Consider the following 24,819-nt stretch of genomic DNA (forward strand, 5'->3'; position numbering starts at 1 on the left):
ATATTACTTAAGAAATATACATAATAAATATAATTTGGAAAATACAAACATTTATAATTATTAAATATACTATAACACATTACATATGCTACTTAGAGGTGAAATATTAATAAACTGCACAATACTAAATAGCCAAATTCTAATTAATAAAAAAAATATTATATTTTTGTAATTCATCATTATGAGCCAAATTATTTCTTCCCACCTTGAGATATTAAGCAGAGTACTAGAAAATTCCTTTTACCTACTTCTACTAGAGATAAAATCACTAACGGACTGGGAGAAAAAAACAGCCAGGGAAAATCATAATTATATATATATATAATTGAGGCGTTGACATGGAAAAGGTACTGTCAAAAAAAATCAATTTTTTGTTTTTTCGTTGAAAAGGTACTAAATACATATGCCAATGGCCTGGAAAAAGAACTAACTCAAATTTCTTTAAATATTAATAATTACGTTGAACACAAGATGGCACTGGTTGTAAATCATCGTGGTTTGCTAAAATCAGTTTTTTCCTTCTCCTGTAAAATTTGGTTTTTATGACTTAGTACCTTTTCCATGTCAACGCCTCAATTATTAAATGCTTTTGTAAACACAATTTAGCTTTTAAATTTTTAATTAATTGATATAAAACAAAACAAAATAAATTACTATTTGAGATTCTATTTTTAAATTTGTTACAATAAATTGTCAACGAGCATGGACTGGCCGAACATAAGCCGGTCTCGCATTTTAAAATAATAAGGTTTTATGTTTAATTATATTACATACTTATTACTTATTAGTTATTAGGTAATATTTTAATTTATAATTTCAGAATAATAATATTAATAAATATATATTTTATACGAGCAGTGGCCCACCGGGAAATTTCCTGGTATTCCGGTCGTCCAGTCTGCCACTGAATAAAATAGTGTCTGAGAGTTAGCAATCCTGACCAATCTTTTCCAACACAAACAATTATCTTACCGAAAAATTCTATTACTAGAACTGTCACTCCTCACTTAAGTATTTCTAAAAAATGTTAAGACACAATTTTAACATTCAATTGTCAAGGACTAGAGAATTGATACTCGAGTGTACAACAGCAACAAAATGGTAAATTTCTAATTCGAATATATAGATTCTAATATTGGAGTAATTTGTATTATTTTATGTAATTTGTTTTTCAAAGTATATTAATAGACAAAACATTTATATACATACAAATAATCTATCTATTTTATATAGATTTAAATAAATAACTTCAGGATTAGGGTGATTCTAATCCATTATACGTTAAGTATGTTATTTAATTCCATATTACTATAATGAAAAAAAATATAAATATTAAAATTAATAGTTAATACTATGTCCATATAATAATAACCTCATAAGTATTCTAATCGATAATAAAATAAAATAAAAAAAGTTGACTAATAAAAATAACTAGAACACAAACGTATATTATTATAAATATCAAATTTAATTCTTAATGAGTTAATTATCTTCTATGGCATGGAAATCAAATTGCCAAATACTTTTTATTGCTGCAATACAGCATTCCTTTTTGGCTGCTTTTTTTGTCGATCCTATAAAATATAATAGTTAGACATTAATTGAAATTTTTTTTTTATATAAATACCTTCTAATCCAACCAAAATTTGTTATATACATTTTTATTTGAATAAACTATTTTGTCGATACATAAAATTAAAACTAATATTAGGCTTTTATTTATGTTATACATGATAAAATGATTATATAAAAAAATCATATGAGAGTTTACATTAAATGGAATTTTTAAATCATTTACAAATGAAATATATAATGTAATATGTTACAAAAAATATTACCTTGTCCAGTGAATGGAACATCGTCTATTACACAGTTTACTTGAAAAAAAAAATTAGTTTTTGACGTAATTATTGTTTCAACGAATTTTACACCAGGCTTCATTTGATTTATTAACTGTATTGGATTACAGTTTTTCGGGTTTTCAGGAAACTTTCTCATGGCTCCAGTCTAAAATAAAAGAGGTTAGGTTAAAAAATTATAATATAATGCATGTATACATTTAAAAGCCAAGGTAACAAAATATGAAATTGAATTAGTATTAAATTTCTTATTACGCGAGTAAAAAAGGGAATAAAATAAGAAATAAAATTTAATTTAATTTATCTATAAAGATACTGCATATTGTTATTAAATTTTCAACCTTAAGAGGATACAACACCCGTATAAATTGTCACAGTCTTATAATTGAGCAACATAATCAATTTACGCTCAGCAGATCACGTTAAGCTCTGTCAGTTAAAAAATTAGAGTGTGATCGATCCATTATAAAACTTGATGGTAAAAACATTATTTTTGTATTTGAATTTTAGATTTTAATAATTATTTAGTTTTTAAGTGAGCTATGAGCATTTTTAATTTACACTATATTATATACACATAACATGCTAAAAAACTAACATATAAACACAGATAATGTTTTTACCATCAAGTTTCATAATAGGTCGTTTCACTATAATTTTTAATCTAATGGAGCTAAACATGATCTTCTGAGCATAAATTTGCTATGTTGCACACTTGTAAGATGGAGACAACACCTGCAGGTGTGATGCCCTCTTAATAGTTTGAATTTAAAAATTAGGCTATAGATACTATGTATACCTTGGAAAAAGATTACAAAAAACCATTCTCAGAACTGTATTTATTACAAATATTGAAGAACCAATGGTATAACTAGGTATAACTAATTAATATTCTTATAATAATAATTTTAAAAAATTAATAAAAGTCCTAATTTTAACATAACTATATTATATTACTTTCAATTCCAGCAAATTCAAAATCAATCAATTTGTATTAATTACTGTTAGTTTAGAATAAATTGTAAATGGTAAATTATAATAATTATTCACCTTAGGTTGTGATTTGATAACATTTGGTTCTTCTTGTACATAATTAGCTTTTGTAACAACAGGCTGTAGTTCCCATTGATTAATTAAGTTATGCATAGCTAATGAAGCAAAATGTGACCATGGGAAGTCTTCCTGTGGTGGTCCTTTATGTTTTGATACTGAACTATTTTCTCCAATTTCCATCTCAACTTCCATCGGGGATTCTTCTTTTTTTTCTAATAAAATATATGACAGTATTTATATATATATATATCAATATATCTATACTAATATATAAAATGATAGCGTTTGTTTGTATGTTTGGGATACACTCCAAAACGACTTATTCAATCGTCGAACAGTTTTTTTTTAAATTAAAGAGGACATCACAGAGAATGACATAAGCATAAATTTAGTCCGATAAAGTTAATAAATAAATAATTATTATTAATTAAAATTTTGGGCTGAGCTGAGACGGGTATGCTAGTATATATATATATATTATATAAACAATATTAAAAGTTAACTAATTCAATACTTTTAACTTACCAGATCGTTCACTTATTTTTTTTGCTAACATAATGCGCAAGAAGTTTTCACATGCCTTTTGTTTGGCTTGAGTCTTGGAAATATGATTTCCAGAATACATTTGACCATCAACCTACATATTTTTAAAGTATAATTATTAATTATTACATTATTTCACAAGAAACAAAATCAAATTATTTAATTCAATTATATCTTACCTCGAGTGTAGCAGTATAACTCATAACATTATGAAGTGGGTGCTCTTGTAAGTGAATTGGTACATCTTTGAACAACTCAGAAAATACCATTAATGGACTTTTGGGTGATACTAAGCGACGCATTCGAGCATTCAGTCGCTTTTTCCGTTCTTCCTTATTAATCTCTATTATGAAAATAAATTAGGAAATTTAAAATAATCAATTAATAAAAATAACAATAATTTAATTTAAAAAGCATTGACATACTACGTTTGACTGGCCATTTTACTTCAGACTTCTCATTAATTGATTTTTCATCTTCAAGTTTTATCTGTTTATTCTATATAGCCAATGAGACAACATAAGCAATATTTATAAACGTGGCGAAGAAATATTTTCAGTTTGCGCAAGACACATATACTTTAGCAGATAATACATCGAAACAGTTTAGCATAAATAATAAAAATAATAATAATATTTTAATTGTATTATAACTAATATTGTCATTATTATTATAATTATTATTGTTGTTATAAAAGGGCAGTGTTTGATCTGCCAAGGTCTATGTAATTACAAAAAAAGCTATGACACCATCCATCACAAATGATGACAAAATACCACTGACTTGGACTGTAAATAAACCCAAAATTTGTGTAGATTTACAGAATCCTACTGGTCAGATGATATAATAAATATGGCATCAAATTAATGGTTAGATAGAATTAATTTGTTGATTAATAACCATTAATTGAATACTCAAAATGTGTTTTCTTTCAAATAATTTATTACATTAATATTAATCATACTCGGAATTTTATATTTATAAAAAAATAATAAGTATTATTGGCAACAAGTAATAGCTTCAACCATACTGAATTTACAACGCCGCAACAAATTTTAAGCTTAGCTGTCTCTCGTTTATGCGAGACACCCCAGGAATAATATTTGCAATCTTTAATCCAAAAATGATATGGATTGATCAAATCTGCACTACGACTGAAATCACTCTGAAATAGATGTACTATAAGTTTATAATATATGCGGGAAACATAAAATCTGTCAGAATACATAGACATGTTCTTTTGAAATGTAAATAATTAGCTTTTAAATCAATGTACATATGTTATGGTTTGGTGTCATATTTAAATAATCTTTGAGTTTTTAATAGGTACATAAATGTAATTAGTATTCATTAAAAAAAATATTGCTCAAGGCAATAGCAAATAAATTTGTAAATAAGTTTTTAAAACTAGAGATAATAGTGATTTGTTGTACAAATATAAATGTGTATATGTGTTCATTAAAAAGGTTAAATGTAAAATACATAACTATGTACCTGATAATCTTGAATTGTAGACGATTGAGTAACCGAAGTATTTGGTATTGGAGTTTCAGCCACTGGATTGGGACAAGGTGATTGTGATGGTAAATCATGTAAAGGCAAAGGTTGTTGATTTTTCATTGGACTAGCTGATTTCTAAAAATGAAAGAAAATTTAGTTACTATATTAATATTATTATCATAAAGGTAATTTTTAAAGCTAGAAAAGAAAAGTATAATTAATAAATACCAGCCGAGATAGCAGTTAACTGAGTATCAATTATATTAATAAAAATATAATAAATTTCAATTTTAATTATCATTTAGAATTTTAGACATTAAATTTACCAAGAATATTTAAGTTGAATAAATAAAAATAAAGTTAGTCAATTTATATAAATTAGTCGAGTACTTGAGTCTTCCAAAGACTGCTATAACATTTATTATTATTAAGAGGACACATCACCTATGTGACTTAAGTATTCAAAAACAGTAAAGAAGCAGCTTATAAATTCTCAATACTATTAAAGTTAATGATAACTATAATTATCTTTTGAATTACTTTCTAAATATTTTTATCAGAAAGTAAAATTTGGTGTGAATATACTTCATTAGGTAAAATTTTTTTTTTATATACCTATTTAAAAAGTAAATATATTAACTATTTATATTGTTCATGTAATTGGTACTTATTTTAGAGAAGTCAGAATGTAGCAAAAATTTTTTTAAATAAATTGCAAAAATATACATTCAATGATTTTATAATATACTGGCATCATAAACAATAATCCTATACATAAATATTTGACCATTTACCTATTTTAAAATTTAGATTTCATAAACTAATTAAAAATAGGCTCATTTAAATTTTAAAAAGTACATATTATTATATATAAATTAAAAAGACTAAGAGATTAATATTGTATGTATCTAAATCAATAAGTATAGACACTTAATATTAAATGACAATTATTGATGATATAATTGAAACTAATTTAAAAAAAACCAAGCTTACTGGTGTTGTTATACAATTCGACCCAAGAGACATAGCTTGCTGTTGTTGTGGTGGTGGTGGTTGTTGTTGTCTGAAAGTTTCGATCTTTCTGATATACGGGTTACCGTGACTATTGCCACCTAAAAAATAATAAAAATAGTTGTGTAATTAGTAAGAATTAAAATCAAATCAAATCATCATTACACAAGTATATTATTTACCAATTTCTGCACAAATTATAAAATAAGAATTTAAAAATAAAATAAGGTGTACCAACAATTTTTAAGGTATTGACTTATTTTACTGAGCTGTAAATACACAATTGTCATATTTTACTTAATCAACCTTATAAATTATAATAAATCGGAGCCTTTAGCTTTTAGACTTTAGCAGTGGTGGCTATGGTAGTGACCAAACAAACATAGTTGGTGACACATTATCTAAAAACAAATAATTTTACTCACCATTTTTACTTTTGATAATTAAAATACTTATTGCTTGTATTCATTTAATGATACAATTAAAGACAAAAAATTCCAATTCTATTGTGTTGATACGTTACTAAAATAAAATGTTTCTATTAACCACCAACCACATATTTGTTTGGCCACAAATTTGGTTTTGCACTCACCAGTATAGTTATTAATTTCTAAGTTCCTCAAGGAACAATTTCTTAATCAAGTTACTGGGAAAAAATAATAGCTTTATAATTTACTATTATAAATTTCAATAACTGTATATAAACAATAATTTTCAAATTAATAATTAACTTATCTTACATGCTAAATACTAAATAGTAATATGATTTTATTCTAAGATTATAGTTACTAAATTGTGTTTTTTGTTTTGACATACCGGTTTTGTTTAATGATTTAATTCGATACATTGTGTAACACACTGCGTAAAGATAGAAAAAATGAAATCTATTTTCGATTGATAATGATAACTTATTAAGCCAAAATTAAGAATTTGTTTTAATTAAGTCAATTACTTCCGTTTTACCATAAATATAATTTATGAATATTCAATATTGAAAAAATAAACAAGAATAGTTTTATATTTAATTAATTGTCATGACAAACTGTGTAATGGAAATTATAAAATAAAATATTAAATTAATTCATACTACAAAGTATTAAACTTGTCATTGGTTGATCGTTAACATATAAAATTACTGAAAAATTGTAAAAAAAAAGTTATGAGATTTAGGTATTATTTCAATTATTAGCAATCATACCTAATAAATCTAAAAATGGTAAGTAGTTATCTTTACCACCAAAGTATAACATTTAATGATTTTTTTTAAATTAAAGAACCAAGGTAAGTACTTTATATTTAAATGTTTTAAAAACAATGATACAGTGAAGTTACAGTTTGAATAATTATTTTGTTTTCTTATATTGAGTAAAAAGTTAATTTGAGAAAAGTTCAAATGAATACTTTTTTAAAAATACCTATAATAATTATAAGTACTTATCGCATAAATATATTTAATAACCAATTGATTTTTTAGTCTTCTACTTTAAGTGTTTGGTACAATCATGGTTTGAATCATGTTAAATAGGCGACAGTGCATAAATAACACTTATTATACCTTACCCTACTTGACTAATGTTTCTAACTTTCCAAAACATATTTTATGGTAAATTTGTAATTTAAAAATGTTTTATTTTTAAGACTAAAAACAAGTGTAATGTAACAAGTGTATTCAAATAAGTATTACTTCCAAGAGCAACATCAATTAATGTGTCGACTAAATAATATCATTAAAATATAATTGGTCACATTTATGATAATATATCTAACTAGATATATCCAAATTAAAATAAGTAAAATATTGTAGTCCATAAAATCAATATGTAAGTGGCATATCATATATAATTTGAATACTTGCAGATATTTAATTCAACACAACACATTGTATTCAGAATCTTATATATGAATTAGGAATAATTTCTAATTGATTACAAATGTTTTGCATGTGACAAGTACACACTTGCCTACTCATTGATGAGTAACATTGAACATCTAGATTTGTTTATAATTGACTGTGGAGCTTGTAAGTTCATAAAATTGAATACCAATATTGTTAAGTTGTATTATACTACTAAATACTGGATAAAATGCATCTTTTTTTAAGGTGACTATATTAAATAGGTACTTAATATGTAATTTTATTTAGTATATAATGCATATTTTGGATAATTAACATATTGCGTGTTTTTATGAAAGCTGGCAAAGAGTATTTATCATACAAAAATAGACACACTACTTTATCAAGCTATACAAATTGTAGTATAGTTAACAAGGTCTAAATCCTATAGAAATCTTCAATCTGATGGTTAGCAATCAAATGATGATCAAAAATAAATCATACTTTCTATCGTTAAGGGATATTATGAAATTCTCCTTAAAAAGGTTGAAAATCGGACACTTTGTTGTGGTTATATAAAAATAACAATTTATTAATATTTAAAACTAGTTTGGTTCCTTGTTAACATATGTGTATTATTAATCTAGCAATTTATTGGGTTTAAAAGTTAACATGCATAATCCAAGAAATTAGGTACCTACATCATATTATGCAATAATAATTAATAATAATAATAATATTAATAAAATAGAATATTATCAAAAAAAAAATCTTTTATAAATTTGTGAACTTCAAATTTAATTTATATTTAGGAGTTATTATTACATGTTCAACAAATTTAAGATTTAAATAGTGCACTAACTAAAGATCCTTAGCAATTACACTGACTAGAAACAACAATATTGAAGTGATTACAACAGAAAAAAAATCGCTTTAGTTGTAGATTTTATGTGGTCACGACATTACACGGGAGTGGCGTCTGTGTCTAGGGTCAAACAATAAAAATATGTAAGAAAAATCGATTTTCCATACTTGAGCTTCTAGTGTTATACATGGCCTATTTATAAGTATATATAGTGGTCAATAGACAATATTAATAATATTATCATACAATTATACCTAATTATTATTTAAATTTTACTACTCAGTAATTTCCCGATCTTGATTTGTCTTATCCAATCCCATACTTGAGCACTTCGTAGCGCTTTATCTGTAGTGGTGGCGAATTTTGTACTAAAAAAAAAAAACCGAAGAAGGGGAAATCGTTCGCTACCACACAACAGGTTGTCCCAAGAATTTTTAGTAAATACAAAACAGGTTGCTACCTGCTATCACTTTTTAGTTTTTTTCTTGTACTAATAATAATATCGACTATTATCGAGTTTATTTACCTACTTATCGTCCATTGTTAGTGTCGTGTTGGTGTTTTTCTTTAAAACGATAAACTTTCCCTCTTTGCTTATTGAACATTAAATAAAATATTATATTTTAATTTGGATGTACCTATTTATTAATTTATGTATGAACGATTGCAATTATTTTGTGTAGTGTATGTATCTCATGGTAATTTACTGTATGTATTGTGTTATTTGTATTTAACTATTGACAATACAAAAAATATATACCACTTTCTAATGGTTTCTCTTTTCAAATTTATTTAATAACTAAAATGTGTTAATTATTTTAATAATATTGATTATAATTGTTATTATTTATTTTTGTTTTAGTCCTAACTAAAGTGGATTGTTTCATATGATCACATTATTATTTATGTAGTCTAATATGTCCATTCGTACATAGATGTTTTATAATGTCTTGTGTTAGTGGACTACCAAAAAATTACAATGGCCAAAACACTGCAATCAGCCAGAAACAAAATGTGGTAATACCACCTAAGTATCAACCACCACCAAGTCCTAATCGTCAATATAATGTACAACTAAGCAATTATCCACAAGCTAATATTGACAGGCAAATAAATAGTTATTTATTGAATTTATTTATTGTAATGATTAAAATTTTAAAATGGATGTTATTAAATTGCAGGAGGCAACAAGGTGAAAAGTCATATGCCAATACTGCCGAAAATCATAGATATAGAACTTTGCCAGGAGAGCAACCTTCGGATATGCTGAAATTTGTACGAAAAATAGATTCGGACAATTCAAATAAAATATCTTCAGACCAGGTTGTATTCTACTTTGTTTTCATTAAAGTAGATTTTTTTAATTTTTTAATTTAATTGTTTAAGGTGGGGCAGTTAATGTCAGAAATTAATAGCTTAAAAGAAGTGAATCAAAGACTGAATGATGAAAATCAAGAGTTACGAGATTTATGTTGTTTTTTGGATGATGATAGACAAAAAGGACGAAAACTAGCTAGAGAATGGCAGAGATTTGGTAGGTATACAGCTTCTGTTATGAGACAAGAAGTAGCTGCATATCAAGTGAAATTAAGACATCTAGAAGCTAAACAACAGCATCTCATCGAAGACAACATTGAACTTAAGGTTTTTCTTTATTGTAAATTATCTATTTCTATACATCATAAATTAATTTAAAATTTTGCGTATTAGGAATTATGTTTATACTTGGATGAAGAAAGAAGTGGTCCAAATAGATTGAGAGATAACTCTGTATGTAGAGTTTGTGGAAGTTCTACAGGTTCTGGAAATATACCTGAAGAATTACATAGAAGAGATGAAGGTGATGGAAGTAGTTCATCGACAAATGCTGATGAAAATATGATAACTGGTAATCAGAGTCAAGGTTCATATCATAGACAGTTACATCAGTCAAATGGTTAGCAATACAAAAATTATTATATTATTATAGATTTTTTTTAATATAATATCAAATATATATTTATTTTTATAGATCAAAATTTACCATCAGATCAGAGATCATTGAATTATATTAGACAACTTGAAGCCAAGGTTAAAGAATTAGAAGAAGAAAAAACTCAACTATCTAATAAAATGATCCAAGAAGAAAAAATTGATCAAAAGATTAATAACTGGAATACTGATGGTTCTTTTCCTGTAAGTTATTTTAGGTCGTAAGTAGAGCAAGAATGTATTGTTTTTGTACAGTGTGTGTGTTTTCTTGTGTCTATTATAGTATTATTATGTTTTGAGCAGACAATTTTTTTTAATCATCATTTTATCAACATTTAGAAAGGTTTCTGGTTAAAAAAAATGATTTATATTAAGAAAAACTAACTATAGTGGAAAATGGTAATATTTATACAAGGATTGCATTTTATAGATATGATATGGTTTTCAAAATATTTCAAATAGTTAACAAATATTAAAGTACAATTTAGTTTATATTAAAATGTATGGATGAATGATGAAACCATGAGTAACCATGAGTATATTATACAAGCTAATATAATTGTATATAAATAGCTAAAAAACTTGTCATCGACATTATTAAGATAAATATTATATTGAAATAGTTAGATGAATACATAACACATATATTTATTTTAACAAAAATTGATTAATTTATTAGCCAGATATTTAATAAATTTGTCCTTTTTATAATGTGCTGTTTTGATGTTGCTCAAAATTAAAAAAATCCTACCTATTAATTCTCATTGTAATTTTGATAATTCTGGAAAGTTGTTACTAAATTTGCTAAACAGTTAAAGATATTTTTAGTTTAATTATTTGTTTTTTTGCATAAATTTTATATAATTTATGTTAATATTATTTTATCTTTATCATAGAAAATGACACATCCAGAGTCAGTATTGACTGCACTTCAAGTATTGGAGTTACGTGAACAATTAGAAGGTAAAGGGGATGAGAATTGTAGTGGTGTAGACATGGAAGATGAAGAAAAAGCATTACTTAGAGAAATGTGCAATGTAATAAGTGAAATTTATTAATAAATATAATTATCTATCAAAATTAATTTTAAATCTTTATAGGTGGTATGGCGAAAATTGGAAGATGCTTAATAATATGTAAGACATTGTGACAATGGATTAATATTTTGGATTTATAATAAGTAATAACTATGATCAAAAATCATTTAATTGTGATTATGCTTTTATATTTTATTTATTTTTAGAATGATTTATATTAAATTTAGTAATAATATTTAAAATCTGTACTATCAAAAGAAATATTTTGTACAAAAAAACTTAAATGTCAATCCTATCTTGTATTTAAATCTTAAAATAGTAGTTTTTATTATATATTTTGTAATTTTTAGTATTTTATTCATGCATTTCATACTATGTACATATTTTAAAGTTAAATTTCATCTATATATTTATTCTAAATCAAGTTTAGACTAGTGATATTTAGATTAATATTATTAATAAATTTTTTTTTAAATTTTATTTGGCTACACCAATATTTGTTGTCTATGTCAATCTCTCATATAATATAGGAACGAAGATATTCTGTACGATTATGACTCTCTGGTTCAGTTTAGGGCAAAGGCACCTATTATATATTTTATAAAGAAGAATATTTCCTGTGCATTGACCTGAATGATTATTAATATTTAAATTTTTTATAAATATTAGCATGTTTTAATTTAAAATTATTTTGATTTTTTTTTACAACTAATAACTTATTCAAAAATGTAAGTATTAAAAATCTATCCGGTTAATGCACAGGAAATATTCTTCTTAATAAAATATATAATAGGTGGCTTTATCCTAAATTGAATCAAAGCGTTGTAATTCTAGAACAGAATATCTTTGATCCTATATTATGTGGGAGATACACAGAGAAAACAAATGTTAGTGCTGAGGCTCCTTAAGTAAAAATGATTTATATTAATAAATTATAACCATAGGCGTAAACTATCTGGGGGGCAAATGGGCATTGCTTCCCTAGAATAAATTAGGGGTAAGTAATAGAACAATAATCAATAACATATCAATAAATAAATATATATTTCCTCCCCCCCTCCCAATAAATTTCCAAGTTACTCTCATAATTATAACTAACTATTTAATTTTCTTTTAATAATATCTACTCTTATAATTAATTTTATTTAATTATTTAATGAATTTTATTATATTTAAAAGATGAATGGTTGGCTGCATTTTGTGATATACATATTTCTTGTATTCAATTCACTGCCTATAAACTTAAACAAAACTACCAAAAATCAGTAATTTAAAAAAAAAATCCATAAAAAATTATAATAATATCAGGCATATGCCTCCCCCCTTTCTGGTAGAGAACATATCCAAACACCAAACCTACTCACCTCAATCTTGCAATTTGACACCGTGTGATTGTTTTCTATGGTGAATGGTGATACACAAAATCACGAGTTTACCTGAACAAACCACGCAATTTGTTTGATGTTAAAGATATGAAATATCAATATGTAATCGGGTGATGAAGAATTTCATGGACCAAGTGATCGCATGTAGGACTAGTAGGGGGGCATATGCTCTATATTATTATTCATGTTTAAACCTCAACCTTTTTTGAAGAGAAGATATGTTTTTTTTTATTTTTAGATAAATAAAATTGATATATAGTAGTTTAAAATACAGCTTTCTATTTGAGACACTTATATTTAAAATAAATTAGTTCTTGTATTATAGTGTTTTAACAATTAATTGAATACTAAACCCAATAAAATTGTAATAAAATTTCTAATTTATCAGAAACATTATAAAGCTGATGATTAAAAATATATATGTATACATTATAACTTATAAGTTATAAGTAAATAGTATTATAGTAATATATTATATAAGAATGAAAATATATTGAATTCAATTTTGAAATAAAATATTGATTTTTTTTACATAATAATTATTAATAGTATATATAACATAATATTAATGATACATTTTCAATAAAAATATAACACAATTTACATAATATTAATAGTACATTAGTACACATTTGATATTAACCAACTATTTTAAATAAATTTCAAAAAGTGATTCTAATTTGTATTTTTAAAATAATGTGTGAAATATGTTTTGCTTTAAAGTTATCTATAAATTTTATACCTAACAGTTTGATACTATCCATGTTTAAAATATTAAAAAAAAATCAAAATAATAAGTTAAATTTTAAGGTACAATTATTAAGTATAAGTTTATAATTATATCTATATCTATTGCCATTAATGCATTTAGAAACTAATAGAAAAGATTTTCAATTTATTATTTGTTAACATTTATACTTAATTATTAATTTAAGATAATTTTAAAAATGATTTATGATCCTATTAATTTTATCTGTTGAAATACAATAACTATAAATCTTTTATCATCAGTATTTACTATTTTAATTTTTAATATTAATTAAGATACTTCTCAAATGTATTGTATTTTAGTTATTTTATTTTTAAATTACATGTTGTTTATTAATTTTTCTATTTTAAATATTTATTATTATGCTGTTACTTGCCATTTACAGTATTTAAAATGGATTTAATTTGTTACGATTAATACAAAATATTTAATTTTATGTTAACTTAATTTAAAAAAAAAAAACATCCTTAAAGCATATATTATGTGATTTATTTAATAAAATTATATTTTTATTCATAAATAACATTTATTATACATTTATAGTATAATTGTTATTTCCAATTTTCTTATTACTATTATCTCAGGACTCTTTAAGGTGTTTAATTTCCCATTCCGAAGTTCACTTAACATGTAGTCTCTTTGACAAATCACCAATCATAATCCCCCAACGCATTTCATCTACAATTATTATAAATCTTAATCTTGAATAAAAAAAAATTTATTTTAATAATTTGTAGGGAAGTATTATTATACATATTCTATTTATTCTAATTCTACTAAAAAAATGTTGGTATGCATTGTACGTTTGTGCCAAAGGCTTTAATTACTAATCAAAAATAACTAAAATTGTACCAGCAAATTTATTTATTTTTTATTAAAGGCAATGGTGTTTTAATTTTTAGGTCATGATATGCTTTATAAGTTGAAGAGTTATTGATACTTTTAAAATATAAAAATTATTTTTTGGTTGTACCATTTTATAGACTATAATAGTACAACTATATAGACTATATAGTTCATAGACTAATTGTCAACAAATGGCAGGTTTTGAACCAATTCTGGATTATGGGAGGCAGAAAACTGGACTGTCAAAATAGGTAAAGTACTTAGGTTATATTATTATAAAAATTGATAAGGATATTCATATTTTAGTCTGGACCTCATTTATTTATTATTTTAATCTTCTGGACTTCAAGAGATATTACTTGCCAACTCCTGTAATCCTATATCCTGATATATGTAGACCAAAGTGCATTACTGTTTCAGGTAGATGAACTATGATAAATTGATAAACATTTAGAATATTAGGAACAGCACAATGTATTTTTTAGAACACTTGAAATATAAATTTGGAATTAAAAGTATAAAAATGATTTATGTGCAAATTTATAAAATAAATACAGTTATTTCATTATTTGTATTATTACATACATACTCGAAATTATAATGTGTATGAGATTGAGATATTTAGATAATTTGTAAATTTAAATCATAATTAGTGAGTATGAATATTTTTCAACTATGATTATTGAAATAGTAACCTTATTACAAATATAAATGTATAATATGTTAACTAAAAAGGTGAAATGTCAAATTATACACAGCATCCCTATTTAATATTAATTATGTATTGATATCAATATTAATGAAATAGGTCAAAAGGTTTAATATTTTTAATCTGTCTTTTACAAGTGTCCTTGGTGCTTCATACACCATACAATTTAAGCAGATAATTAAAATATTATAATGTTTTGTACCTATAAATACAATTTATTGATAGATAAAAGAGCTGTGATATGAATTTGAATATAATTTAATGTATAGAACACTATTGTCACTATTACTGTAGGTATTATTTATTTAGATAAGGTGTACAATACATATCAATAAACTACCTAAAAAAATTATTTTTAAATATCTTCTAATTAATGTTATTACATAGATATGGCGGGAATTGGAAAGTATTAAAATATTAAATTTGATATGAAATTCTAATGTGGATTTTTAATCAAGTAATCGATTTTGGTTATAGTTTGTGGCGTTTTTTTTTAATACTATAATATAAATAGTAAATTCCTATAAATTATAATATATTTTAACAATAATTAATTATTTGAAGAAGAAATGACGAACAGAAAAATTAAATTAAATTATTTTTATATTAATTATATGATAACAATGGTAACAACTTATAAAGACTGGTGAAGTGTAATAATACTTTTTTTATTATTATTTTTACAAGTAATATACAATCTATACAATTTAGCACAATCGGTACCTATATTAAGTAAGATCAGAAAATGAACAATTTGGTTTTGTGATTAAGGAGCCACTCATTATAGTAACACACTAACACTCAGCTTTGAGTTAAGTAATAACTAATAATACTTAAAATAGAAAAAGAGATGAACGATTTTTGTATAAAATTCATAAATTTTAAAGCTAATTTGGAGAATAAAATTGAGGAATGTTTTTGTTATGATAGCATTATAAGTAGAAAGAGCATTTAAGACGGAATATTTAAGATCAAGAGAAGAGATAATTTAGATGAATTATTGTATATAATGTGAGAGAAAAGGACAAGTAGTGAATAAATGTTGAAAAAGTTACAAGTGCCCCTCCCCCATAATATGGAAGGGTGCAGCATGGACTGTTCACTGTTATTACACCTCAATTTGTAGAAGGGTATGGTAGCAGGTTATGGCCAGTGCGTAGCCTTGGTTATTTGTATAGGTAATTTTAGTATTGTCTAGACTCTAGATATTAAATCTTATTTATTTAGTTTAGATACTCAGGATACTCTCTCCAAACACAAGCTATGCTTATTGGAGGGGTATCATGTACTTACACTTATAAGTATATTTTTTTTTGATTATTGTTTATGATTTAATAATAATTAAAATTTAAAAAAAAATTAATTAATCCAGAACTAATGTAGGTAGGTACCTACTTGTGTAAACTGTGAAGTATATCTATGTAAGGTCCTCACACATCCATTTCATTATAGGAATAAATTAGTAGTATATAACATTTTTACATCAGTGTTTTGAATTTAGTTTGAATAAAATGACCCATTATACATTTTATAGATTATGTACAATACGCATTCATATATGTGCATATGTGTTATGCATACATTTTATAAATTCCAAAAAATTGTATCGTCTCTCTCCTCCTCTATATTTTTTTTAAAGTTTTTCAACAAATTTCAGGTTTTTAATTAGAGAAAATTTTAAAATGTGCTAAGTACGTTGTTTCTAAACAAGACATCCGATATAGATATGTGTTGTGTGAACGTTTAAAGTTCATGCATGAATTTTGTATTGTACATTTATAATAAAATTAGGTAGAATGATTGAGTTACATAAATATTTTATTATATTTTATAACGACAACGATAACATGTTATAAACGACAAGACAAAATAGATTTCTAGAAGAGTAGAAGTGGTATATCTACAAATTACAACTCGGGCTACAAGACGTGTGATGTATTTAGCCATTTAGCGTCTATTATTATCGCTAATCGGAAAAATCATTCCGATCAGACTATTGCAATTTGCATATGAAGTATGAACATAAATACATAATGTTAAATTAATATAAAGAAAATGTTTTTACTAATTAAATTAAAAATCTGTATGGTTTTGTTTAATAAATATTTTTGAAGTATCTATAATCTTCTATAATAAATATTACAATATAGGTAATTTTAAAATGTATATTGTAGGGAGTGCTGTGGCAAAGTCCTCCCCCCGCCGCGGGCTTATTCTATGATTGTAATTCTAGCTCCCCTTCGAATAAGCCAAAAGCCAAATTTACGCCTATGGTCTTTTTATTCCAGTCAGTTGCATATTATGTTCCAGAAAAAAAATCGACAGAATCAGAGAATATAGGTTGGCAGAGTACTTTAATACTTTCTAATATAATATTATTTTCACGGGTAGAGAGCGCAGAGCGTAGTTAGTACGAGTATTGTGCTATGGACTATGGTCATAGTGTATTGATGTCACGGAGCAGCAGCCGCAGCTGTTCCTGATATAGTGATATCGCTACCGCGCGTGTTGAGAGAAACAATTATATGTTTAATCATAGTGGTGGATAAAGCAGCTGCAATATCGTTGATTATTTATTCGATTGTATTAGTCCGTCACGCAATCTCGCAATTCGCAGTTTCACACTGAATAATAATAAATAATAATTTAATTTTGATATCGAGTATTGAGTGAGCTGCAAATTTTGCGTAAATGTATGTTTATTTTAAATTGTTTTACGGTACACTTAAATAATCATTATTTAATATTTTGACGCTAATTTATTTCAGCAAACGAAGGTTCAGTACTTTCATTTAATTGTTTTGCTCTATCAATACATTGTTGTTACTATGAATCCATCTGTTTGAAGGGCAGTCAGTAAGCGTAAGTATAATTATGTATTTTATAACAAATACATAGGTTAAATGTAAAAACGAAAAATTGTACTAAAATACGTAACAAATTTTAAATGTATGTATTTATTATTAAAAAATAAAAAAATTACCCAACCACCCAAACATTTTCAATTTATTTTTTATTTTAGTATCTCAAAATGGGTATGAGTAAGAGGACAGCGCTGCTTTCAGCAGTAATAGTGACATTTGGTCTTGGTACAATGTATTTAGGGTAAATAAGATAAATTAAAAATATTAATATTGTATAGGTATTTGAATAATCTTGTTTATTTCACAGATTGAATATGAAAACTCCACGCCCTCCAAAAGATCCTCATAGTTGGGACATTCTTATATTCACACAAACGTGGCCAAACACATTATGTTATTCGTGGAAAAGTCATAATGCTGAACACACATGTAACTTACCATCTGACAAGAATATTTGGACAATTCATGGCATATGGTTTGTATAATTCTTATTTTTGATTTCTAGTTTTTGAGAATTATATTACTCTTATACTTTTAAGATACCAGACAAATGGTCTAATGGTAAGTTAAACTTCATAAAATCAAATGAATTTATCTAAATAATATAAACAATTAGGTCTAAAAAATTTTATCTCATAAGTTAATTTCCAAAGTGCAAAATACAATGAATTTACTTATATTTATGAGAAATAAAGATGGATATAGAAGTATTATTCGGTCTAACCAAAGACTAAAGATTAAAGAAAAACAAATTAATGTAAGTTTCTTATTCTAAAATTGGCAGCGTATTACAACTAACTATACAATTCATGTTTTTAGTTAATTAAAAAGTATTCAGAACAAAATTCTTAATATTTGCCTTGAGATCTGAAATGTAAAAAAAATACTTCTTAAATAAATAAAAAGTTATATTTTCTTTTTTTTCTGTTTTATTAATCTACTTTGGAAAAAATGTATTGAACAAATTTAAAATTTAAATTTAGGGATTAAATTACAGTTGGACTTCATTCATTAGATCTACAGTTTCAACTAATTTGATCTTGCCTGCATTATTCTTCTTAGCTCAAAAGGATTATTGTGTTGTGAGTTTGTGACTTAGTGAGAATAAATTTAAAAGCAATGAAAATAATTTTAACATTGCATCTAAAATATATTGTAAACATAACTTCCAATTTTGTTTGTTGAACATTTTTCTACAGTTTTTAGTAGTTTTTCCTTGTATTTAAAGTAGCACAACAAACATCGTAGAACCAATACATTTTGTGATAGAATATATGTTTAAAACTCTATTATTTAATTATTTTAAAAATGTTCATACTTTTTGTTTAGGCCTACAAAATATGGCACTGAAGGCCCACAATTTTGTAACAAATCTTTGGTGTTTAATCCTGCTTCTATTTATGGTATAAAAGATAAATTAAATCAATATTGGCCAGATATAGAACTTTCACCTATTAATACTACGGAAGGAAATTCTTCAACCATAATGACATCACACAAAAAACAAAGTATTTGGTTTCATGAATGGGAGAAACATGGTACATGTGCTGTAGTACTGCCGGCCTTGGACTCAGAATTTAAATACTTCTTTCAAGGCATTGAATGGTCTGAAAAGTACAATATGAGGGACATTTTAGGAAAAAGTAATATCAAAATAAATAGTACATTAAATGTAGCTGATTATTGGAAAGCTGTGAAGTCTGTTTTGAATACAAATGCATGGATCGATTGTGTAACTAAACATGTAAGTTTATAGTTTGAATATATAAAAATAATATTCGTAATAATTTTTAATCATCACAAATAATTTTAATAAGAAATTAAAATAATGTGAGATGGATTTCTTTTTATAGGATACAAAAGAACAAATGTTGGCTGAAATTAGAATATGTTTTGATAAAACTTTAAAACAAATTGATTGTGATGGAATTATGAAACCTCGACGGGGGTCAACAAAGAAGTCTCATTTATTAACTAATTGTGATATGAAGAAACCTATTTTGTACTTGGACTATGTTCCAGAACAGAATATTTCTACTAATGCTAATTCTACAGATTCCAATTCTACTTCTACAGACTCTAATCTTACAAACTTAAATTCTACTGTTGATGAGTAAATTATAATTATATTTATTAACTAATAATTTGCTTTTTTTTATTCCACCTTTTATAGTTTAATTAAAATTAACACACTCTGTATATTTAAATGCTACTAATCGCATGGTGATAAAAAATAAAAATAGACAACTTTCCAAAATACTATGTTTTCAGGCACTCAAAGCTGTTGTACAGGTTAAAACGAAAAGTATTTGATCACTCAAATGAGTGGATAACTAAAAGTCCTCGTCACTTTAACAGATCACATTCATATCAGCCTCGCACAAATACTTCATATAATCATAATTTAAATCGATCAAATTCATTCCCTTATATACAACGGTACATCATTTTTATTTGTTATTAATTTATTACGTTTAACACACTAAAAATCTAAACAGTTTTTGAACACTTGAAATGTTAATCAATATTAAAATTATTTTAATATTGTCTATTAGAATTTGTTTACTGCTGGAACATTAATAAAGGTAATAACTAATAATAGTAATAATTAAATAAATACACTAGGAACTTAGCTATATCAATAAATATCAGGTGTAGATGGTATTTATTTCCAAATTTCAAAATAGGTTTAATTTTTTTCAATAATTATTAAAAACCTTGACAGGATACTTAAATCACCTGGTGTTGGGCACTATCTTATTTTTAACAAAATCTTTTTAAAAATTACTATTCTTGCTTTGCTTACCTTGATACAAGATAGTATAATAGTATTAATTTGAAAGCAATGAGATATAATTTTAAAAAAAGTTTCTGATCTCTAGATTTAAATACATTTCTTCAATATTAATTTAATGCCTATCTTTCCTTGTTTTAAAATTCTAGTTTAATACGTTAATTTCTCTATTAATTCTATACTACTTATTCAATCATGAAAATATGTAATATGTATATTTACTTTAATCTATTACTAATTATTATTAAAATGCAATATATGATTGTTATTTATCTATTAATGTAAATGCTCTCGAGGACTCAAGTACAGAACATAATTAATTATTACAATATATAATATAAACATGATATGACAATGATTAAAAAATGTATAATTTACTAAATTGAATATTCATTATTCATGAATCATGATAAGTACTAATGCTTAATTTGGACGACCCAAGATATACATTTGTGTATTTAAACTTCAATATTATTGTATTGTCCACTTTTTCAATTGATTGGTCTGAAAATGAATACACTCCAGACATCAATATAATTATTAAAATAAAATAAGTTACAATTTATTCTAAGTTTAATGAGACATACTCAACTGTAGTTAACTTTTTGATATTAAAAGTACATACAAATATTTAATTGAATAAAAATTTATTTCTTAATGATAAATAATAGAACTAGATACACAGTTCCACCAAAACAAATATTGTTAAGCTCTGCTTCCAGAAGAATTTTGTTCTGTGGTAGGACATTTTAACTTGCATAAAATAATAAGGTTATTTTTGTTACTTATTTAATATGAATTTGCAATATTTTTAAAAACTATTATATAATTATGCAGTGTACGATATAGTATATAAATACACCAACAGTTTATTTATTTTTATTTCTAAGTAATCACTATTTCTTATATTTAATATATCATAGTGATACCTACAGTGATTGTATAAATGTACTTGAATAAATTATTTAAAGTAGTGACTGTATACTTACATTCAATTAAGTGTATACAAAATTATATAGTAGTATAGTATGAGATGTATAATTGATAATTGTTTAATGTTATAATATCAAAGTTTCATAGGTATTGCATATTTGTTGAGAAAATCTCATTTATTTTTATATGAAACAGATTAAAACACATTTTTCTGTCTACTGGTATCAATTTAACTGTTTTCTTTTCTCAGAATCTTTTTTTCTTTTGTGAATGGAATGGTTTGATTTTCTTCTCTCTAGTGTTCATATTTATTGTATTATAATCATGAAGACTATCATCCATTAAAAAAGAACAACAGTATTGCTTATAATAAATGTTTTTATATTATTTTTATTATGTGGATATAGCAAAGAATGGGATGTATTAGTATTTTCTCAATCATGGCCATATACTTTTTGTCACACCTGGACTGTTAATTCAGATACTCACATATGCAATTTACCAGCCAATCGCAATCAGTGGACAATACATGGAATTTGGTATTTATATGATATACCTATTTAACTAAAAATACATGTTTTTCTATTTCTTTTATTTAATTTTAGGCCATCTAAGATTGGAAGCTTTGGTCCAGCTTATTGTAACAATCAAACAGCATTTAGTATAAATTCATTAGATACCATTATTCCAGAATTACACAATCGTTGGACAGAAATTAAAGCGTCAAAGACATGGTCAAAGAAACGAGAAGGCGATCTGTGGAAACACGAATGGATAAAACATGGAACTTGTGCTAAATCACTGTCAGCTTTAGATTCAGAATTTAAATATTTTAAACAAGGGTTAGATTGGTCCAAGCAATATGTACTAACTGATATATTGGAACAGGGAGGCATTAAGCCTAATGGCAGTTATCCAGTTAATCAAATTTGGCATACCTTAAGAACTGGATTGGGTAAAAACCCACATATCGATTGTTTTTACGAAAGTGTATGTATTATATTTAAAATTAGTTGTGATAGATAATAATATTTTAAATCATTATTTTTTTAGGGTACCAACGCACCTTATATTGATGAAGTGCGTTTATGTTTTGACAAAACATTGTCATTGGTTGATTGTGATCCTTTTAGAAGAAACAGTAATAAACCATCTACAAATTGTCCTTTTAATAAAAATATAAATTACTTAGGAGCTGTATTTTAATCTTCTTGGAATATCCTATAGTTAAATTGTAAAATTATTATGTGTGTGGTATACTAAGATCAGAAAGTTTTGAATACAATAAACCGAATAGAAGATATGGATATAATTCAATCATGTCACTTTTAACTATAATGTTTTAATTAAAATTTCAGTTACATTTTTAAATACATAAAAAATATTCAAACAATATATTCTTGAATAATTAACAATTTAAGTAATTAATTTTATAGTAGTAGGTACATTTTAAATCTGTTTTGCTAAATATTAACAGGTTTGTTCTAATAAAGCTTTGTATTTTATACATTTTAACTTTATAATTTTTAATTTATATATATTTGTGTATTTTGTACTTTAATTACATTGCTTATTCATATTATTGAAATCTCAAATGTATTATTTATACTCTTATTTTTAAATGGTCAAATTGTTTAATTAGGTATCTTTCTAACTTATATCAATTAGTATAAAAATTAAGAAAATATTGTTAAAAGTTAAAAAGACATTAAACTAAATAATTAAGTTTTGAAAATAATACAAGAATAAACCATAGTTATAATTTAGATTTATTCTACTATGTATATTAGTTGTTTTTTCCTAATCAAATAATCTTATTATTAAATATTTTATAATATAATTTTTTTTTTGTGAAAGAAAGGCTTCAACAACTAGATCATTAGCCAACAATTACTCTTACATTGACATGGTAATCAACTAGGTACTAACTATTACATTTTAACAAAAGTATAATAGTGCTTTTTAAAACCAATGATAGTAATTATCAATCAATAAATATTTACAAATTCCTCAAATCTTATATATTTTTTCTTTCCTACTGAAGTGTTGTTAAAACAAATTTAATGTTCCCTAGCTTAGTTTGTTCTGATATAGGAAAAAAACTCAAAATAATATGTATTAGTTTTTCTATATTATTTAAATTTCTAATATCCAATCTATATATTATGTATGATTTAAAATTTAAATAATATAAATATCATATTATACCTATCACTGAATATCTACTAGGTAATTCATTAGAAAAATCACAATTAAGTTGAAAATTAATCTAATGATGCTGAAATGTGAAAATAAAAAGTTTAATTCTACGCTCATACTTAATAATTTTATTTTACTCTGAGCTTTTAATGAATAAAAAATAAAATAAAATAATACCTTAGGTTATATTTTGTTACTTACCTATTTAAGATGAATTTGCAATATTTTTAAAAACTAATATTATAAAATTATGCAGTACCTATACAAATACAGTGAAACTTCCATATAACGAAGTCAAATAAGCAACACAAAAAATTCGTAATATAGAGAAATTCGTTAAATAGAATTACGTATTCATTAACAATGAAGGTCATAGTTTTTAAAAATATTTCGTTAAACAGAAAATTTCGTAAAATGGAAGTTCGTTATATGGAAGTTTCACTGTACAATATAGTGTATAAATACACGAATAGTTTATTTATTTTTATGCCTAAGTAATCACTTTTCTTATATTTAATTTATCATAGTCACGACCATATACTTTTTGTCCCAGTCCCACTGTTAATTCAATTAGTACTTACAGACCATTACTTGGCACATTATTTATTAATTATAATGCACGTACATTTTAGAATTAAATTAGGTAG

At 24.8% G+C, this 24,819-nt stretch overlaps 3 protein-coding genes across 6 annotated transcripts; 2 read left to right on the plus strand and 1 right to left on the minus strand.

Annotated features, from left to right (window-relative positions):
- Positions 1-1,286: 1,286 nt before the first annotated feature.
- LOC132932330 (uncharacterized) lies at positions 1,287-9,012 on the minus strand. The gene is made up of 9 exons (XM_060998641.1): positions 8,920-9,012; positions 5,949-6,067; positions 4,950-5,090; positions 3,881-3,953; positions 3,635-3,798; positions 3,438-3,549; positions 2,910-3,124; positions 1,839-2,007; positions 1,287-1,574 (listed from the first exon to the last, which is right to left on the minus strand). Exons 2-9 carry the CDS (start codon positions 5,979-5,981, stop codon positions 1,483-1,485), a joined length of 999 nt encoding a protein of 332 aa, XP_060854624.1. The 5' UTR covers positions 5,982-6,067; positions 8,920-9,012; the 3' UTR covers positions 1,287-1,482.
- A 130-nt stretch (positions 9,013-9,142) lies between these two features.
- LOC132932329 (coiled-coil domain-containing protein 85C) lies at positions 9,143-12,016 on the plus strand. Of its 3 annotated transcripts, none has more exons than XM_060998639.1 (8): positions 9,143-9,373; positions 9,528-9,771; positions 9,847-9,988; positions 10,052-10,309; positions 10,376-10,601; positions 10,677-10,840; positions 11,533-11,673; positions 11,737-12,016. In XM_060998639.1, exons 2-8 carry the CDS (start codon positions 9,611-9,613, stop codon positions 11,764-11,766), a joined length of 1,122 nt encoding a protein of 373 aa, XP_060854622.1. In that variant the 5' UTR covers positions 9,143-9,373; positions 9,528-9,610; the 3' UTR covers positions 11,767-12,016. The 3 variants fall into 3 exon arrangements, with proteins under 3 accessions (XP_060854622.1, XP_060854623.1, XP_060854621.1); XM_060998640.1 differs by having other exon boundaries at positions 9,143-9,363; XM_060998638.1 differs by having other exon boundaries at positions 9,143-9,349.
- A 5,869-nt stretch (positions 12,017-17,885) lies between these two features.
- Positions 17,886-23,739, plus strand: LOC132931782 (uncharacterized). Of its 2 annotated transcripts, XM_060997783.1 has the most exons (10): positions 17,886-18,075; positions 18,151-18,244; positions 18,405-18,487; positions 18,554-18,721; positions 19,576-19,990; positions 20,100-20,359; positions 20,518-20,685; positions 22,381-22,512; positions 22,579-22,963; positions 23,027-23,739. In XM_060997783.1, the coding sequence occupies exons 3-10, from the start codon at positions 18,414-18,416 to the stop codon at positions 23,177-23,179; spliced, it is 1,755 nt and encodes a 584-aa protein (XP_060853766.1). In that variant the 5' UTR covers positions 17,886-18,075; positions 18,151-18,244; positions 18,405-18,413; the 3' UTR covers positions 23,180-23,739. The 2 variants fall into 2 exon arrangements, with proteins under 2 accessions (XP_060853766.1, XP_060853767.1); XM_060997784.1 differs by lacking the exon at positions 20,518-20,685 and having other exon boundaries at positions 17,887-18,075.
- The last annotated feature ends 1,080 nt before the right edge of the window (positions 23,740-24,819 follow it).

This window comes from Rhopalosiphum padi, chromosome 1, assembly GCF_020882245.1.
Source record: "Rhopalosiphum padi isolate XX-2018 chromosome 1, ASM2088224v1, whole genome shotgun sequence".
Taxonomy (NCBI): Eukaryota; Metazoa; Arthropoda; class Insecta; order Hemiptera; family Aphididae; genus Rhopalosiphum; species Rhopalosiphum padi.

What these genes read in the sequence shown, in the direction of transcription:
- LOC132932330 (XM_060998641.1), bottom strand. Translation starts at nt 5,981, where the DNA reads ATGTCTCTTGGGTCGAATTGTATAACAACACCA. An exon ending in CGAATTGTATAACAACACCA is followed by an intron (nt 5,091 to 5,948) that starts GTAAGCTTGGTT and finishes TTTCATTTTTAG; the next exon opens with AAATCAGCTAGTCCAATGAA. An exon ending in TTATCAAATCACAACCTAAG is followed by an intron (nt 2,008 to 2,909) that starts GTGAATAATTAT and finishes CTTTTATTTTAG; the next exon opens with ACTGGAGCCATGAGAAAGTT.
- LOC132932329 (XM_060998639.1), top strand. Translation starts at nt 9,611, where the DNA reads ATGTCTTGTGTTAGTGGACTACCAAAAAATTACAATGGCCAAAACACT. An exon ending in CCACAAGCTAATATTGACAG is followed by an intron (nt 9,772 to 9,846) that starts GCAAATAAATAG and finishes ATTAAATTGCAG; the next exon opens with GAGGCAACAAGGTGAAAAGT. An exon ending in ACAGTTACATCAGTCAAATG is followed by an intron (nt 10,602 to 10,676) that starts GTTAGCAATACA and finishes TTATTTTTATAG; the next exon opens with ATCAAAATTTACCATCAGAT.
- LOC132931782 (XM_060997783.1), top strand. Translation starts at nt 18,414, where the DNA reads ATGGGTATGAGTAAGAGGACAGCGCTGCTTTCAGCAGTAATAGTGACA. An exon ending in CTTGGTACAATGTATTTAGG is followed by an intron (nt 18,488 to 18,553) that starts GTAAATAAGATA and finishes TTTATTTCACAG; the next exon opens with ATTGAATATGAAAACTCCAC. An exon ending in TCGATTGTGTAACTAAACAT is followed by an intron (nt 19,991 to 20,099) that starts GTAAGTTTATAG and finishes TTCTTTTTATAG; the next exon opens with GATACAAAAGAACAAATGTT.